The following is a 16,523-nucleotide window of genomic DNA, read 5'->3' as shown; positions in this document are numbered from 1 at the left end:
TTTGTGTGTGTGTGTGTGTGTGTGTGTGTTACTGTGTGTGTGTTACTTCCTGGTGTGTCAATCACCTCAGGGAGGAGCCTGCAGCCTTTAAAAGTGCAGCGGCATCACGCCTGATGTGATCCAAGTGCAGGTGTTCAACATGGCCAACTGGATTATTAACAATGGCGTTACCTGTGTCACACTGGTGAGATGCCTCACATCTGCGCTGCAAATGACATAAATGAGCATTTTTGACCACTTTTATGTTTGCAGGTGGTGTGGATGGGAATCAACCTCTTCCTCTTTGTTTGGTTTTATCTCTTCTACGACTTGGGGGATCAGTTCTTTTACACACGGCATCTCTTAGGGGTGAGTGCTTTAAAACGTTTTTCTTCTTCCCCACTCTCCATCCGAATCCCTGAGAGACTCATGTTTGTTTTTTGTTTTTTTTGGTGACCCCAGTCAGCTCTGGCTTGGGCCAGGGCCCCCGCCGCCGTTCTTAACTTCAACTGCCTGCTAATCCTCCTCCCCGTGTGTCGCAACCTGCTGTCCCTCATCCGCGGCTCCCTCGTGGTAAGATGTGCAAATATGAAAAGATATGGGGCGTCTTATGTAAGATGAAAGATGGGGGGAATGTCCTCATATTACAATTTTATGAAAAGCCTACCACATGCAACTTTGTTTTAATGTAGGGAGGGGAAACTTAAAAAGCCTCCCAACATTTATCACACAAATGCCCATAAATATAGTAAGTACAGTGGTGTCTTTAGATTCAAATTTTATTCAGTCCTTAACTAAGCCTGCAACTCAAAACATTGTATATCTAATCATCTTTCCCTATCAAAATGGATGGAGCAGTCATTAATTTGTTACAATTTGTGCTCAGATGTCCATTACATAAATGGTAACACCGCCGCCACATAGATGCTAATTGTTAGCTTGTGTGTCTATGGAGTTTCCCATTGTGTGTTAGCATTTAGTTAGTGGAGACTATGTCGATGTTTTAAATTGTAATTGTCTTTAGTTGGACAGTAACCTTCAGCCGAACATTTACGCAGCAAAGTGCCACTTATCGTGAAGTGAGTCGAATCACCGCTCACATCTCGAGTTTGCGCTCATAAGTCAAAATGAAAAATCAGCGGATCGATGGCTCTTATTTATAAAAAGTCAGGTCGCTCGTATTTCAAGGCACTACTATAAATACTTCTTTTTTTTGTGTGTGTGTTGGATGTATTTTAAGAGATAGATTTAGTTAAATCCTTCTAAGGAAAAGTGCTATAACCCTTGAGTGGAAATAGGTTCTGCAGTCTAGTAAAGTGCTGCAAAAGGAGGGAACATTTCTAGACGGACATTTTGGATCATGTAGACTTTCCATGGGAGTCATTGCAAATTTATCAGGCTAATTTTTAAAACCTGCAACTTACATATAAAACAAGGAGCATGCAGTATATTGTCGCTTTCCTGTGAAAAGCGCTTATGACCATTTTTTTAAATTCATTAATTAAAAAATTTACAATGCCCATCCCATAAACGTAAAAATGTTAAACAAAAAAATGACAAAAATGGACAAAAGTGTTTTTCACAGGACAGCAACGATATATTGTTTGTTGATTGCCAAAAGAAAACATGCACACATCCAAATGATTTGTTAGATTGTCCATTTATCCATTTGAATGGTATTTGTTATTCAGTAATAAAATACAAATATTGGCAAACCTGCAATGTTTCCAAATTTCTACTTTATTCCCAATGATTCCATTAAATTCATATTTAAACAATCCCATCCAGTGGTGCCTTGATATACAAGTTAATCTGTTACATGACCACACTCATAACTCAAAACACTCTTATCTCAAATCATCTTTCCCAATTGAAATGAATAGTTCTGTTCTGGCCTCCTCCCCAATAAATACCAACAATTTTGTCATGTATTTAAAAAAAGAAAAAAAGAGGCACTCCATGATATAATTAAATACAATGGAAAGAAGTAAATCATTTTTGCCTGCTTCTATGGAAATTGCGCTGCTCTTTCTGACCCCTAAAGGCAGTAAAATATAGACTTACAGATATACATAAAGATGTTCACAGCTTCTCTGTAAGTTGCAGTAATTTTAGTCATTCATCACAGAAGATAAAGAACATATGCCTTGTTCACACTGGAGCTGTCAAACAATGACATTTTATAATCATATTAATTGCATCTTAGAATTTTGATTAATCATGATTAATCACTCAATTAAAAAGGCTTTTTATCAATGTTTTTTGCCCGCCAAATTTGAAGAGCACCAGTTCTGTTTGTTGTGCAGTGAGTTGAATTCGCTGGCTTCATACAGCGCTCGTATCCCAAATGTGTGCTTGCAAGTCAAAGCAAAAAAATAAAAAAAATCTGCAATCAAATGACAGCTCATATCTTGAAAAACATGTTGCTGTTTAAAGAGGGAATTAATAGCAAAAAAAAAAATGCATTGTGTGCTTTTGGCTGCGATCTCTAATAAAGACATAGAGAAAACAAATCAAATGTCTTGTCAGCATTGTGAAAACAATCGAGTATAATCCAACCCTTGTTCCTTGTATTTCTGTATGTATATATTTAAAAGTGAGTCAAAAAGACTAACTCAAGTTTGTACATACATTTTGAGTGATTGAAGTTTGCTGCAGTAAAATAGTATATATGTTCAACCTAGCATGAAATATTTTTGCTGTTGTCGTATTCAGTGTTGCAGTCGTAGTTTGAGGAAACAACTGGACAAAAATATCGACTTTCACAAGCTGGTGGCTTACACCATCGCCCTGATGACAGGTGAGTTAACGAGCAGAAAACGGAAGAGGCTCAAATGCACTGATAGCGGATGATTGGGTTATGGGAAACAGGAGTTGAGTGAGACTGTGATTGTTTATGTAATGAATTCCTCCGTGTGACAAGTAATCAGGTGTGTCATCTTATCTGTTCTGCTTTATCAGGGAGGTTGCACTCACGAATGACCTTGACGTTGTAGCGAGATCATGAACAAAGATGCATGCAAATGAGTTGCGATCAGATTATTGTTTTTTTTTCTAGGTTTAAAAATAATGACATCTTATTACACAGAGATCAGCAGACAGACAAGAGTTGATAAATGAGTATGTAAATATTGACATAGGCTGATTCTACTCATCAAGCGTGACTGCTGGAATGCTTTTAACCCGATAACCCGACACAACATGTAAATACGTAAAGCATCTTTGTTCTAAATGTAATGCCTCGGCTGTATCCGACCTTACTCAACTGTTAAAACTGTAAGAGACGTTTCTAAACTGAACCTGGTGGGTGTCAGCCATTTTGCATACAGCTCTTGCGCTGATCATTAGCATGTTTGCTACCTCAAAACAAGTGTGTCATATTCGACATATTCGTGTTGTTTCCCGACAGCCGTTCACGTCATTGCCCATCTCCTGAACGTGGAGTGGTACAACAACAGCAGACTGGGCGGTTACGACGACCTCAGCACGGCGCTGTCCGACCTGGAGGACACCAAGAACACCACCTACATCAACCCCATTCGCATAACAAGTGCAAGCCTGGTGAGCTGACTTCTACTTAACTTCTACATTCACTGCAATTGACGGCTATAGACATCAAAAATTCATTGGAACTGTTTCTATTAGTTTAACTTGATTTTTTTCACTTTTGTTAACAAGAGTATGAAAACCTAGAAGAAAATTATTGTACATTTAGAACGTATATAAAATTTGTGATTAATCGTGAGTTAACTATTGAAGTCATGCGATTAATTACAATTACAAATTTTAATCGCCTGACTCCCCTAATTTTTAATAATTGAATTGCCTGATGCCCCTAATTTTTTATAATATTTTCTTCTTCTTTTTTAAAGAAAAAAGAAAAGATTATTTTAAAAAAAAAAGTCTAGGTTTTAATACTCTTGTTAACAAAAGTGAAGTTTTTTTTTTTTTTAACTAATAGTTCAAATGAATTTTTTACGTTTATAGCCGTCAATGGCAGTGAATGAGTTAATTAAATACCTCTAAAACCCATTTTGCCACTTGATGTCGACTGAAGATGACATCGCACGTGCTCAGGAAAGAGGTCACGGCCAATCATGGCACACCTGTTTTCTCGGTTTGGTCATGTGAATTTAGCAAACGGAGCCATGATTGGTCGCTACCTGTTTAAGGCGTATGTGTAAAACATATTCCGAGAAAAAAACTCACAAATTTATGACTTATTTTCTTTTTTTCCTCGGAATATTACACCCCTCATATATATATATACACACACATATATACATGGGGCCCTAATACGCTGTCGTACAATTACAATAAAATTTGTTTGTTTTTTATATATATATATATTTAGCAAAATACCTCTATAACAGTCATTAATAATAGAGCCACTAAGAACCTAAATTGTTGCAAACAGTTTCGCAATAATGCCAGTGTTGAATTCATGCTGTACGTCTCTGACCGTGTCAAACAAAAGTGAGCATCATGCTAGCAAAGGCCAAATTGTGCTGTTGGCGTTCCTAATGAAGTGGCCAGTTAGCACAAAGTTGCTTGTGTGTGTCAGGATGCGCAGCAAATTCCCACGTACTTGGTGTTCACCACCATCGCCGGCATCACGGGAATCATCATCACCCTGTGCCTCATCCTCATCATCACGTCTTCCATGGAGGTCATCCGCCGCAGCTACTTTGAGGTCTTCTGGTACACGCACCACCTCTTCATCATCTTCTTCGCCGGCCTCGTCATTCACGGCGCCGGGTAAGAGAACGCCCGCCGTGCCGTCCGCTCTGTCTTGTTCGCCATCAACTCTTGGCGCGTCCCCTTCAGGCGCATCGTGAGGAGTCAGAATAACGTGGAGGCCCACAACTTCACCATCTGCAGGAACCGCATCAATCAGTGGGGGCGGATTCCCGAGTGCCCCATCCCGCAGTTTGCAGGGGGCTTTCCCCAGGTTGGTCTCGTCTTTTGGATGAAAAACAGCATACACCGCTCACAAAACGTTGACGCAGCTCAAAATCCTCTTCCTATCTCCTCCAGACTTGGATGTGGGTGATCGGCCCGATGATTTTGTACCTGTGTGAGCGGCTGCTGCGTTTAGTCCGATACTTGCAGGTGGTCCGATACCGAAAGGTAACGCTTGAGGTTTCCGCAGAACAAGAAATAATTTGAGCTGAAAGGAGAGAACATTTTTTGCTATACTGTAATTATAGTTTGTTTTGTAAACTAAAATGTAGTTTTGCGTTTTTGGGGTGTTAAAAAAAAAAAGAAAAAAAAAGGATTTGACTTTTTTTTTTCCTTAGTTTTTTTTTTAATTAAAAAAATATATATATATTTATTAATTTTATTTGTTTTGGTATAGCTTTTGTTAATTAAACTAACCTTGCCCTACTGGTGACTATTTTTCCCTTAAAAAAAAAAGTAATAATAATAATAAAATTACATTGTTGATGCTGAGAGATGAGCATTCACACAAATTCTACTGTTTCAAAGTATTTTACTAATGCTGAGAGACAAGCATCCACAAATGCTACAGTCTCAAAATATTGACCAATGCTGAGACAAGCATTCACCATTCACTAATGCATAATTTTTGTGTTAGTGCTGAGAGATAGTTGTTCACGTTAATCATATTTTGTCCAATCCAATTTCATTTCAACACTTAAAAACAAATATTGTGGAAATGCTAAGAGATGAGCATTCACACAAATGTTACTGTGTATCAAAGTATTTTACTAATGCTGAGAGACAAGCATTCATACTAATGCATCTTTTTGTGTTAGTGCTGAGAGATATCTTTTCACATTAATCATATTTTGTCCTGTCCAATTATATTTCAAGACTTAAAAAAATAAAATAAAGTGTTAATGCTGAGAGGTGAGCATTCACACACATTATACTGTGTGTCAAAGTATTTTTTCTGAATGCTGAGACACACACACACACACATATTTATTTTCTTTTTCCTTTCTTAGATCGTGATGCATCCGTCCAAGGTGCTGGAGTTGCAGATGGTCAAGAGCGGCTTCAAAATGGACGTGGGCCAGTACGTGTTCCTCAACTGCCCGGCCATCTCTCAGCTGGAGTGGCACCCGTTCACCATGACCTCCGCCCCCGAGGAGGACTTCTTCAGCGTGCACATCCGCTCGGCCGGAGACTGGACCGAAAAACTCATCAGCATCATGCAGCAGCTGCCCGAGGGCGCGCAAGGGCCCAAGTTAGTTCATTTCAAATGTTTTGCTGCCATTATGTGAATGCTGAGAGACCCTATTTAGCCTCGTGCTATTCACAGTAAAGCTGTTGCGCATCGACCAGATTTGTGTGAGTATTGAGAGATGGCTGTTCAGGTTAATCATATTTTGTCCAATCCAATTCTATTTCAAAACTTTTCTAAAAGAAAATTAGTGTGTGAATGCTGACAGATTGAGCATTCACACAAATTTTACTGTGTCACAGTATTTTACTAATGCTGAGAGACAAGCATCCACAAATGCTACTGTCTCAAAATATTAACCAATGCTGAGACAAGCAATTATTCACCAGTCACTAATGCATAATTTTTGTGTTAGTACTGAGAGATAGTTGTTCACATAATCATATTTTGTCCAATCCAAATTTTTCAAGAATTTTCTCGAAGAAAATGAGTGTGTTAATGCTGAGAGATGAGCATTCACACAAATTATACTGTGTTTCAAAGTATTTTACTAATGCTGAGACAAGCATCCACAAATGTCTCAAAATTTTAGTTAGTGCTGAGAGATAGTTGTTCATGTTAATCGTATTTTGTCCAATCCAATGTTATTTCAAAGGTTTTCAAAAAAATAATAATAATAGTGTGTAAATGCTGAGAGATGAGCATTCACACAAATTATATTCTGTATAAGAATATTTTATTAAAGGTGAGAGAGAAACATCCACAAATGCTACTGTCTCAAAATACACTGTATTGACCAATGCTGAGACAAACATTCACCATCACTAATGCATCATTTTTGTGTTAGTGCTGAGAGATAGTTGTTCATGTTAATCATCCAATCGTCCAATCCAATTTTATTTCAACTTTTCTATTAAAAAACAAAACAAATTGTATGGTGTATCAAAGTATTTAAGTAATGCTGAGACAGTCATCCACAAATGGTACTGTCTTAAAATATTGACCAATGCTGAGACAAGCATTCACCAGTCATTTATGCATCATTTTTGTGTTAGTGCTGAGTGAAAGTTAATCACATTATTCATATTTTGTCCAATCCAAATTTATTGAAAGAATTTTCTAAAATAAATGAATAAATAAGAATAAAAATAGTGTTAATGCTGAGAGATTAGCATTCACACACAATTCTACTGTGTATCAAAGTATTTTACGCATGCTGAGACACACATCCACGTATGCTACTCCACTTTCAAAATTTGGACCAATGCTGAGACAAGCATTCACACTAATGCATCATTTTTGTGTTAGTGCTGAGATATAACCACTCAAATTATGTTAATGTTTTAAAATATAGTGTATTTCAATGCTATGAAGCATTCACACTAAAGCTTGTTGGGAATGCTGAGAGACAAGGACTCACACTTGTGTTGGTCTTAAATTTGCGTTTGCGCGCATCAAAATACATGCTGAAGCACAATCATTCCCACTCAATTTACTGTGTCAATTACTATACTGAGTGAATGCTGAGGAATGAGCATTCACACTAATACTATTGCAAATCAAAAATTATTATGTCAATGCGAGACACCAATTCAGTACTTAAGTAAGACTGTTGTGTGTAAAATCTTTAGTGTGTGAATACTGAGAGATCAGCATTCACAAAGTAAGATTATACTGACAAATGAGGACAGTTTGTTTGCATTGCGCTGGTGTAGAATTTCAATAATGGTACCAGGAGCTGTTTCTCATATTTCAAAAGAGGGTCAAAATTCAGCGGTGCCTTAAGATATGAGCTCAATTTGTTCCACGATCATGCTTTTAAGTCAAAACACTTATCTCAAATCATCTTTCCCCATTGAAATGAATGGAAATGCCATTAATATGTTCCACGAGCTCCCAAACAACAGCAAATCTTTTAGTTTTTTTAATATGGAAAATCACTTGCACTTGATAATATTGTACTTTATAAACACATGTAATAATAACATAAATAAATAGAATGTGAAGAGCAAAATAGTGTATCACAGGTCATGACACACCTTGGCCACTTTTGGCAGTATAACGCAGACGGACTGATTGCAGCACTAAATCATGATGTTTAATTCTTTACTTTCTAATGATGTGATTGCAACTCTAAAAACGTTTAAGTTGGGTCACTCATATCTCAAGGCAGCACTTTGTCAGCAAGACACCATTTTAGAGTAGGAGCTTGACACTTCCCCGTGTTTTTTGCCGCCATCAGAATGGGCGTGGACGGGCCCTTCGGGACGGCCAGCGAGGACGTGTTCGACTACGAGGTGGCCATGCTGGTGGGCGCGGGAATCGGCGTCACCCCCTTCGCCTCCATCCTCAAGTCCATCTGGTACAAATTCAAGGAATCCAACCCTGTTCTGCGCACACGAAAGGTAACGAGCGAAACACGGCAACTTAGCTGGGTTTTGATTTTGTTGTCATTTTAAGTCGATATTTGTGCTGTCCTGTGGAACGGCACCTATTGTCTGCGCTGTGGTTCTTTTCACGGAATGTTTTGACACGTACGCACGCCACGGGTCATGTAGAACTGGTTTAATGAAGGATAACGTGAGACTGGCTAAAGCAACTTGACATTCTCAGGATACCGATTACAACACTACCTTTTTCAAGTCCATATTAGGGCTGGGCAATAAGTTGCTTTCCATCCTTGGCTCGTGAACAAGCAAATGGCATTAACATTAGTCAAAACAAGTTAGTTTTTTTTTTCCAAGTGTTTCCTTCTTTGATATGCTTTATTTCATCTGATGCCAAACAATATTCTCAAGTTCTTTTTCCTAGATATAATAAGAATTTTTTTCCCCCATGCTTCCTCCTCTAAATGTTTCTTCAGCCAAAGCATGTAAACACAATCCTTAATGAATTCATATTTTAAAGTTAACATAACAAAATGAACCGCCATTCAAGAAGAATGTTGTCTGTTTTTTTAGCAGGGATTATTATTATTATTATTAGTTTTGTTTTTTCAGGGGAAAATAGTCACCAGTAGGGCAAGGTTATTTTAGTTAACAAAAACTACCAAAACAAATCAAATTAAAACATTTAATTAAAAAAATTAATGCTTTAAAAAATAAATAATAATAATAATGTTACATTTTAGTTTACAAAATGAACTATAATTACAGTATAGCGAAAATGTTCTCTTTTAATTTTTGGCTATTAAGTTAAAACATGAACCTTTGGAGTTGATTAACTTTTTACTTTTAAATGCATTTATTTCAGTATTACAACATGGCCAGAAGGGAGGAAGGTCAAACAGACGTTTGGTCATTGTGGTCCTTTTACTGTGACGTCATCATGCAGCAACCAATAAAAAAATGCACTACCAGATGGCGTCACTCCTAGGTGACAGCCATGCATGTGGTAGAACGGGTTCAGTTTTTGGTCACAATCCAAAACGCGACGCTAGGTAACAACTGTTTTTCATTTCGTATATGGAAAAACATATATACTACTCTGGTCATTGTTTTTTATATTTAGAAATCTTGATGAGCATAACCTATAATTGAAATTCCGTTGTCATCTTTTCTTCCCGTTTGTTCCATGGCGACATTTTCTTTTGGCAGAATGAAGCAAAGTGATGTAACCTGCCCGTGCGAACACACCCTGATCGTCATTAAGTCATTTGCGAAAGGTCCCATTCAGTTTTTTTCTTTTCTCTGACTTCCTGTTTCCAGATCTACTTCTACTGGCTGTGCCGAGAGACGAATGCCTTCGAGTGGTTCGCTGACCTCCTGCAGGTTCAAGAGCGGGAGATGGAGGAGAGGGGCATCGGGGATTTCCTCACCTACAAGCTCTTTCTCACCGGATGGGATCAGAGTCATGTACGTTTGGCAAAATGAAGCAGATTTTTTTTTTTTGTAATATTCACAACAATTTCTCTTGTGGAATGGAATCAAATATGGCGGCTGGTTCTGGAACGTACTTTCACACCATTTTGTTTGCTCATGTCATTTCTTCCTGTTCCCTTAAGGCCAATCACGCCATGGTTCACTTTGACGAGGAGACAGACGTGGTCACTGGACTCAAGCAGAAAACTAACTACGGAAGACCGGACTGGGATAAGGAGTTTGAACAAGTCCGCAAAGAGAACCCATCGTAAGAGAATCATCTTCCATCTATGAATTACCAAACAAAATCAAACATTTCCTAAAAGTCCCCCCCCCCCCTTTTTTTTGTGTGCATTTCCTGTTCAGGGCCGTGGTGGGAACGTTCTTGTGCGGCCCGTTGGTTTTGGCCAAAGTCTTGGAAAAGAAATGCGTCAAATACTCAGACGTGGACCCGCGCAAGACAAAGTTCTACTTCAACAAGGAGAACTTTTGAACTGGGGAAAAACAACCGCAGTTTTCTTTTGGCAAAACCTGTTGGGGAATGTTGCTCATTGCTAATTAAGGCGCACACACACACACACACACACACACACACACACACACACACACACACACACACACACACACACACACACACACACACACACACACACACACACACACACACGTGTTGAAAGCGCACACGCAAAAAAAATCAAAAAAACAATGCAGGGCGTGTTGCTCCACTCAGAATTCTGACGCTTGGGCCCTGAGCTTCATAATTTTCTGTTTTGCAATGTGCGCTTTCACACCAAATGTTACTTTAAATTTTGTAATGTATGTTGCCAATTTTTCTACTTTAGCATTTTTGCTCAAAACCGTATAAATTGTAAACTTTGGCACTTTGTTTTGTAAATATGAAGAGCACTGACTTCTACGTAATGGGTTAATTCCTGATGACGCTATGGCGGTTACTGGTAAACAAAACCAATGATTGACTGTCGCGTGTGGTCAAAATATCCTTGTACAGTACAATTATATTGTATCTAAAGTGTTAAGAAGGAAGAAGTGATCCGGGGAAAATGAAGGAAAGTCACATGGTGTGTGGTTAATGATCCACTGAAAACTCCATTTACATGAAGTTCTCAAGTGTTCATATAGTTCTGTTATTGTCTTTATGCTTGTGTTAAATAAAGAAAAAGTCCTTGTGCTTTATTAGTTTTGTTTTATTGGTGAAACATGGGGAAAAACAAAGGATGTGGTGATTTTGTGTTCACACTTTTGGCAGGGCTCTATAAAAATAAAAATTAAAAAAAGACATGAAAAAAAAATAAGACTATACAACCATCTAAACTAATGAGACAACTTTAAGTTGAGGTCAGGCTGCAAGCCCTAAAAGAAGAAGAAAGACACACAATTATAATAGTAAACACACTGGAAAATACTTTTCAGGCCTGATTTGTATCATACAAGAGTAATGGCTTGGCAAATGATTTCTTGAAATAATGATTTAGTGGGGTTTCTTAGCTGTAAGCTATAATTATCCAAATGATTAAAAAAAATAATAGAAATTTCACTAAGCGAGATATTGACCATTTGCACCGACGTCACGTGATCACGTGACTGCCCTATAACGGGCGGCGGAAAGAAATGATTGTTGAATGGAAGTGGACGTGACCCGGAGCGATTTAGAGACTAATCTACTACTTCAACCGAAGTACGCCTGTCAGTCGAATATTTACTTTAGTTGGAGATCGCTAGTTTCAAAAACAGCCCCTTGCCGAAATTCACAGCGCACGACCTATATCATTATGTAGTCAATGCCGGTGCCTAACGGTCTCTCCCCTCCTTATACTGGAGCGGATTTAAATGCTCGTCGCTGGCGGTCTCTGGGACGAGATGCTAACATTTATCTACTGACCTCGCAAAAAAAATGATCGCTGCAAATCCGTGAATACTTTGTGGGCTGCCGGTCCTTTCTGTTGATTGCTGCTATCCATCGACCGACGTCTTTTGTCTTCATTAGTGGGTATGCGATAAAAAAAGCAATATTTGGTTTACTCCCTTGTCTATCTGTACAACTGACCGCACAGCAACATATGACCCTTTTATGAGTTCATTGATTAGATGAAGGACCATCTAGCGTCCCGGAGGGGGCGTTCCCATGAGGACGGTGACATCACGTGCAAAAGGTCAATAGTTTTAGTTTTATTACTAAAATCATGTCACAGCATACAAAGAAAAAAGTTATAACATTAAAGTTATAATAAAGTACATTAAGAGAATTTTTGAAAAATAATTTCACAAAAAAAGTCATTTATAAATTTGATTAGAATTTTGGAAAGAATAAAGTCAACGCTATGAAAATTAATTTCTATATTATGATTTAAAAAAAAGTTCATTATATGAAACTAAAAATAAAATGCAATTTTAGTATTTAAAAAACACTAAGGAAGAAAAAGAATTGAAGAATAACGTCAAATTACAAAAATAAATTAGTATGATATCATACAACATCAAAGTTGCAATTATTACAGAGCAAAAAATAATGATCATATACAACATTCCCAGTGCAGCACCTGCCCGCCACCTACCGGCATCCGGGTGGCGATCAAGGCGCGCCTGCGGTTTTCTGGATCTGCTCTTTGAGGATGAGGATGCTCTGCCTCTGCTCGGGGGGCAGCATGGCGATCTGTTCCGGGGTCAGCTGGAGAACTTGCATAATCAAGGCAGCCTGAAATAGTCACGCAAAACAGATCAATACTATACACTCAAGGATTACATACAATGGAGAAGTGCTTTTGGAACTTGGAAAAACTCTGCTTGCATTTGTAGTATAATATGAGATTTAAGAAAAAGATGACGTTCAAGAACATTAATATCCATGTGCGTACTGTACATCAGGGGGGGAAAAAAGTTTTTGAGCCAGGAAATAGCCTGGACAGAAAGGAGCGTATCCCTAAGTGACTCCCCACCTTCTCCTGGTCTTGCGAGGAAACTTGGTTCTGACCCGGACTGAAGCCGCCGCCTGCTCCTCCCGAAGGAGGAACTCCCGACATACCGGGACCCTGTGGAGGAAAACACGGTGGATGTTTTCACTGTTGATCGGACGTGTAATGATTAGCCGGGCTGGACACACAATTCCGTTTGCAGGTCAACCAAAAACGTTACATATTATTTCCTTTTTTCTTTGCATTGTTAACTACAATACAATACAAGCATGTGCATTACAACCACTATGCATAAATGTCATGTGTGCCATTTGATGTTTCATACACTGTACACATTTGTGCATTTAAACTCCTTACGTATAACTGTCTATAAAATACTTCTCCCTTCCCTACTGTTCTATCCATCATCCATCTATTACAGGGGTGGAAATACCATGACCCAGAATTGGTTAAGGAAAATGTTTGGATTTCTTAAATCAATTTATCACGTTAAATAACCGTTTAATCTATTTACTGTAGAAAGAAATTGAAATCTGAAATTCATATTTGACATATTTTGGGGCAATTGTTTAATGAATTTTATTGAATCATAAATTAACACCATTACCGGCAAAATACATTCAATGTCTTTTGAATACACATTAAACAATAAAAATAACTTATTGTAAAAAATTCATACATATTTACAATTATAAACACAAAAAAGTCAAAATGTTTAAATAAAAATGATTAAAATGTGTTATTTCATCATTAAAGGAAATTATTTCACGTATTGTATTTAAGAAACATTTTGTTGCAGTTTGTTTATTACTTAATAAAAAAAAAATATTAACCACACATGATACAAATAAAAATAATGTGTTTTATTCATGAAAGAAACTATTTTACATACACATTTAAACTCTACTTAATAAAAAAAAACAGTTTTAACTAAATTTGGTTAGTTTAATGGATTTCGTTATTTGTTGCTCCTTTAAATCACTGAATAACTGGTTAAATATTTCTTTGTAAATTATTTTTAAAATAATGTTGAAATAAAACAATTTTAAGATGCATTTACTTTATTAAAAATTTTTAAAAATGAAATATTCATTATTATGATACAAATAAATGATTGTTCCAGTATTAAAAAACAATGGATGATTGTAGGGTGGATGGACTCATGTGTCAGCATGAGATGAGCAACGCAGAAGAAAACTAAGTTGAGCCTTTCACCCGAGGAAAAGACAGATAAACACAAAGAAAATCGGAGCAGATGTTTACCGGCCGTGGAGCGAGGGGAGCGTTGGGGCCCATGTTGTGGGGGATGGGGCCTTGCATTCCTCCCGCCATGGGAACCCTCTGGCCTGCCACGGGGCCACGGGCGTCCATCGCTCTGGGATCACGGCCTGCGGGAAATCACAAAAAAACTGAGATTACTCGCAAGTAATATTGTGTGAACAAACAAGAGGTTATTAGCATGTCATTGCTTTTATAACAATTGGCTTAAGTCGAGTTTCCTGGTGCTCACTTGGCATGCAAAGATGTCAACACACAAACCCTTTTTTCACACCGCACTTGCACAGTGTGAAAAGTCCATGTGACAGAGCAAAAACCGACAGCGTCCCGGTGGCCGGCATGCCCATACTTGGAAGTGCCAACATAGCGCTGGTTTAGATGAGAAGTAGACCAACCGCACTAGGACAACACGTATCTTTCATTGTTGCAAAAGCTCTGGCTTTGCTCATTTTAAAAAGGAGGAGACAAGCAGCAAAAAGAAAAAGAAACAAAAGTGCACCCTTTAATTGCTTGGAGGAGAGTTTAGAGAATTGTTTTTGTTTTTAATTCGAGGCACCTTGCCATGCACCGTTCTGTTTTCCTGGGTCTTCACCAGTCACACAATGAATAGGTTTGACAGAGACACACTGTGACCTGCTAAGTGCAGTGTGAAAAGGGCTATACAGTGCATCCAGACAGCCTATTCAGTGTGTCACTTCTTCCACAGCAAGCTCCTGTATCTTACAGCCTTCTTTCAAACCGGGCTCAATTCATTTTATCCTCAAAATTTTAAGATGACCTCCCAAAAGTATTCATATTGCTTCACTTTTTCCAGATTATCACGTTGAAGCCTCATTCCAGATTGAATTCATTCTTCTAAATTTTACACCCCATAATGACAACAAAATTTAAATAATAATGATAATAACAATATTTATAATCAATACTAAAAAGAACAAAACAACAGAGATTTATCCATCTATTTTCCTAATTAGAAATACAAAAATGAGGAATCACACAGACATTTGGGAAACAACTTTGCCATCATTTTGTAGCATCTTGGTGCCCAGGAACTATGCTTAAGTGAACTGGGGAGTTTCATTTAGACAAAAGTAGGCCAGTCTAATCGTGGGATCTAAAGGCAGATGGAAAGTATTCCACAAAAGCTTTTTCAATATATTAGAGAAAAAAGTTTGAAACAATTTGTCATCAAAGTGTTGTGTGCAATATAGCAGTAAAACTGTAACGTCGAAAAAGTCAAGTGCTGTGAATACTTTTTGAATTCTGACACTTCGGCTTACCTCTGGTGTCCATCGGGGGTCCCCGTTGCTCCATCATCGGGGGCCCTCTGGGGTCGCCCATCATGTTTCGTGGCTCGCCCATCGGCGGCCCTCTCATGTCCATCGGTGGTCCTCGCATATCCGGCGGCGGTCCGCCTCCCATGGGGCCCATGTGCACTGGCGGCGGAGCGAGCGGCGGAGGCGCTCCCATGTAGCCTCGGCTGAACACAACGTTTTGATCGGTCAAGTGTTTGTCTGAACAAGACGTGAGCGGACCATCGCAAACAAATGACAGCAGGCGACTGCCCCTAGCACACTTACTGCTAAATCACTGCAAAAAAATAAAATAAAATAAAAAAAACAGCAACTTATGACACACTTTGTGAATTGTTTAGTGCCGTCGTTTGGTCTGCTGCTTATTTAACACTCCCGTATACTCACTTGGGGTCAATGGTGTCTCCCGTGACCGACAGCAGGCTTCCTCCCCGGGGATCGTTGGGCCCATCGCCCAGCAGGCCTCTGGGGGGGATGCCGCCCCCTCCTATAGGAAGAACAAACAACATGAAAACGTGCATAAAAAATATGACAGGAGACAATACACTGCCGGCCAAAATAAGTCACCATCCCGCTTCAAAATGTTAAATTGTAGCATTGGCCGGTGATGCTGTGCTATTATCGTAAGATACTGTAATATGCCATTTTTCATACAGAATAAACAATATATGCCGGTCAGTGTTGTTATACGGAATAATCGGCCATATAACAGCTCATATCTTTAGAAACGGCTATCACTGAACGCATGTGGAAAAATACACTGAGGAGATTAGTATGAATGTGTTTTTGTTTTTATTTACTTCAGCTTTGGTGCTATATTTACCCACTTGTAACTCCTCTAGTGACTTTCTTTTTTAAGTGACTATCAACTAACTCCTACTAATAATGACAACATGAGCGGAAACCAATCTTGTTTTGTGTAAGAAATAAATAGAGTCTGGTGGAAGGCAATCACGGAGTCAATTGTGCTGAACATTGCCAAAAGACAATACATGTGCTCATAAATGTATAT

The 16,523-nt window shown here is 38.4% G+C and overlaps 2 protein-coding genes across 4 annotated transcripts in view; one reads left to right on the top strand and one right to left on the bottom strand.

Annotated features, from left to right (window-relative positions):
* Nucleotides 1-23: 23 nt before the first annotated feature.
* On the top strand, nucleotides 24-11,184 carry nox1 (NADPH oxidase 1). 2 transcript variants are annotated; one of them, XR_015095949.1, is made up of 14 exons: nucleotides 24-184; nucleotides 253-348; nucleotides 442-552; nucleotides 2,695-2,779; nucleotides 3,389-3,540; nucleotides 4,544-4,737; nucleotides 4,807-4,930; nucleotides 5,017-5,109; nucleotides 5,952-6,193; nucleotides 8,373-8,535; nucleotides 9,838-9,984; nucleotides 10,134-10,258; nucleotides 10,357-10,555; nucleotides 10,630-11,184. XR_015095949.1 is itself a non-coding variant. In XM_086084693.1 (13 exons), exons 1-13 carry the CDS (start codon nucleotides 140-142, stop codon nucleotides 10,481-10,483), a joined length of 1,704 nt encoding a protein of 567 aa, XP_085940819.1. In that variant the 5' UTR covers nucleotides 24-139; the 3' UTR covers nucleotides 10,484-11,184. The 2 variants fall into 2 exon arrangements, 1 of the variants encoding a protein (XP_085940819.1); XM_086084693.1 differs by having other exon boundaries at nucleotides 10,357-11,184.
* The window catches only part of cstf2 (cleavage stimulation factor, 3' pre-RNA, subunit 2), a 12,751-nt gene continuing 7,402 nt past the window's right edge, over nucleotides 11,175-16,523 (bottom strand). For both annotated transcript variants that reach the window (XM_086084694.1, XM_086084695.1), the window contains 6 exons: nucleotides 15,899-15,998; nucleotides 15,479-15,678; nucleotides 14,184-14,308; nucleotides 12,945-13,037; nucleotides 12,564-12,703; nucleotides 11,175-11,361 (listed from right to left, as the gene is read on the bottom strand). In XM_086084694.1, coding sequence (XP_085940820.1) covers nucleotides 12,581-12,703; nucleotides 12,945-13,037; nucleotides 14,184-14,308; nucleotides 15,479-15,678; nucleotides 15,899-15,998 — 641 coding nt within the window. In that variant the 3' untranslated portion in view covers nucleotides 11,175-11,361; nucleotides 12,564-12,580. The remainder of the gene's footprint in view (nucleotides 11,362-12,563; nucleotides 12,704-12,944; nucleotides 13,038-14,183; nucleotides 14,309-15,478; nucleotides 15,679-15,898; nucleotides 15,999-16,523) is intronic.

The sequence above is a fragment of the Leptonotus elevatus genome, chromosome 9, assembly GCF_054856555.1.
Source record: "Leptonotus elevatus isolate MCC_2025b chromosome 9, RoL_Lele_1.0, whole genome shotgun sequence".
NCBI lineage: Eukaryota > Metazoa > Chordata > Actinopteri > Syngnathiformes > Syngnathidae > Leptonotus > Leptonotus elevatus.
This window is presented reverse-complemented; position numbering and strand designations above follow the sequence as displayed.

Coding starts and splice junctions, on each gene's coding strand:
- nox1 (XM_086084693.1), top strand. CDS start 140: ATGGCCAACTGGATTATTAACAATGGCGTTACCTGTGTCACACTG. Junction 5,110..5,951: donor AGGTGGTCCGATACCGAAAG/GTAACGCTTGAG, acceptor TTCCTTTCTTAG/ATCGTGATGCATCCGTCCAA. Junction 10,259..10,356: donor GTCCGCAAAGAGAACCCATC/GTAAGAGAATCA, acceptor TTTCCTGTTCAG/GGCCGTGGTGGGAACGTTCT.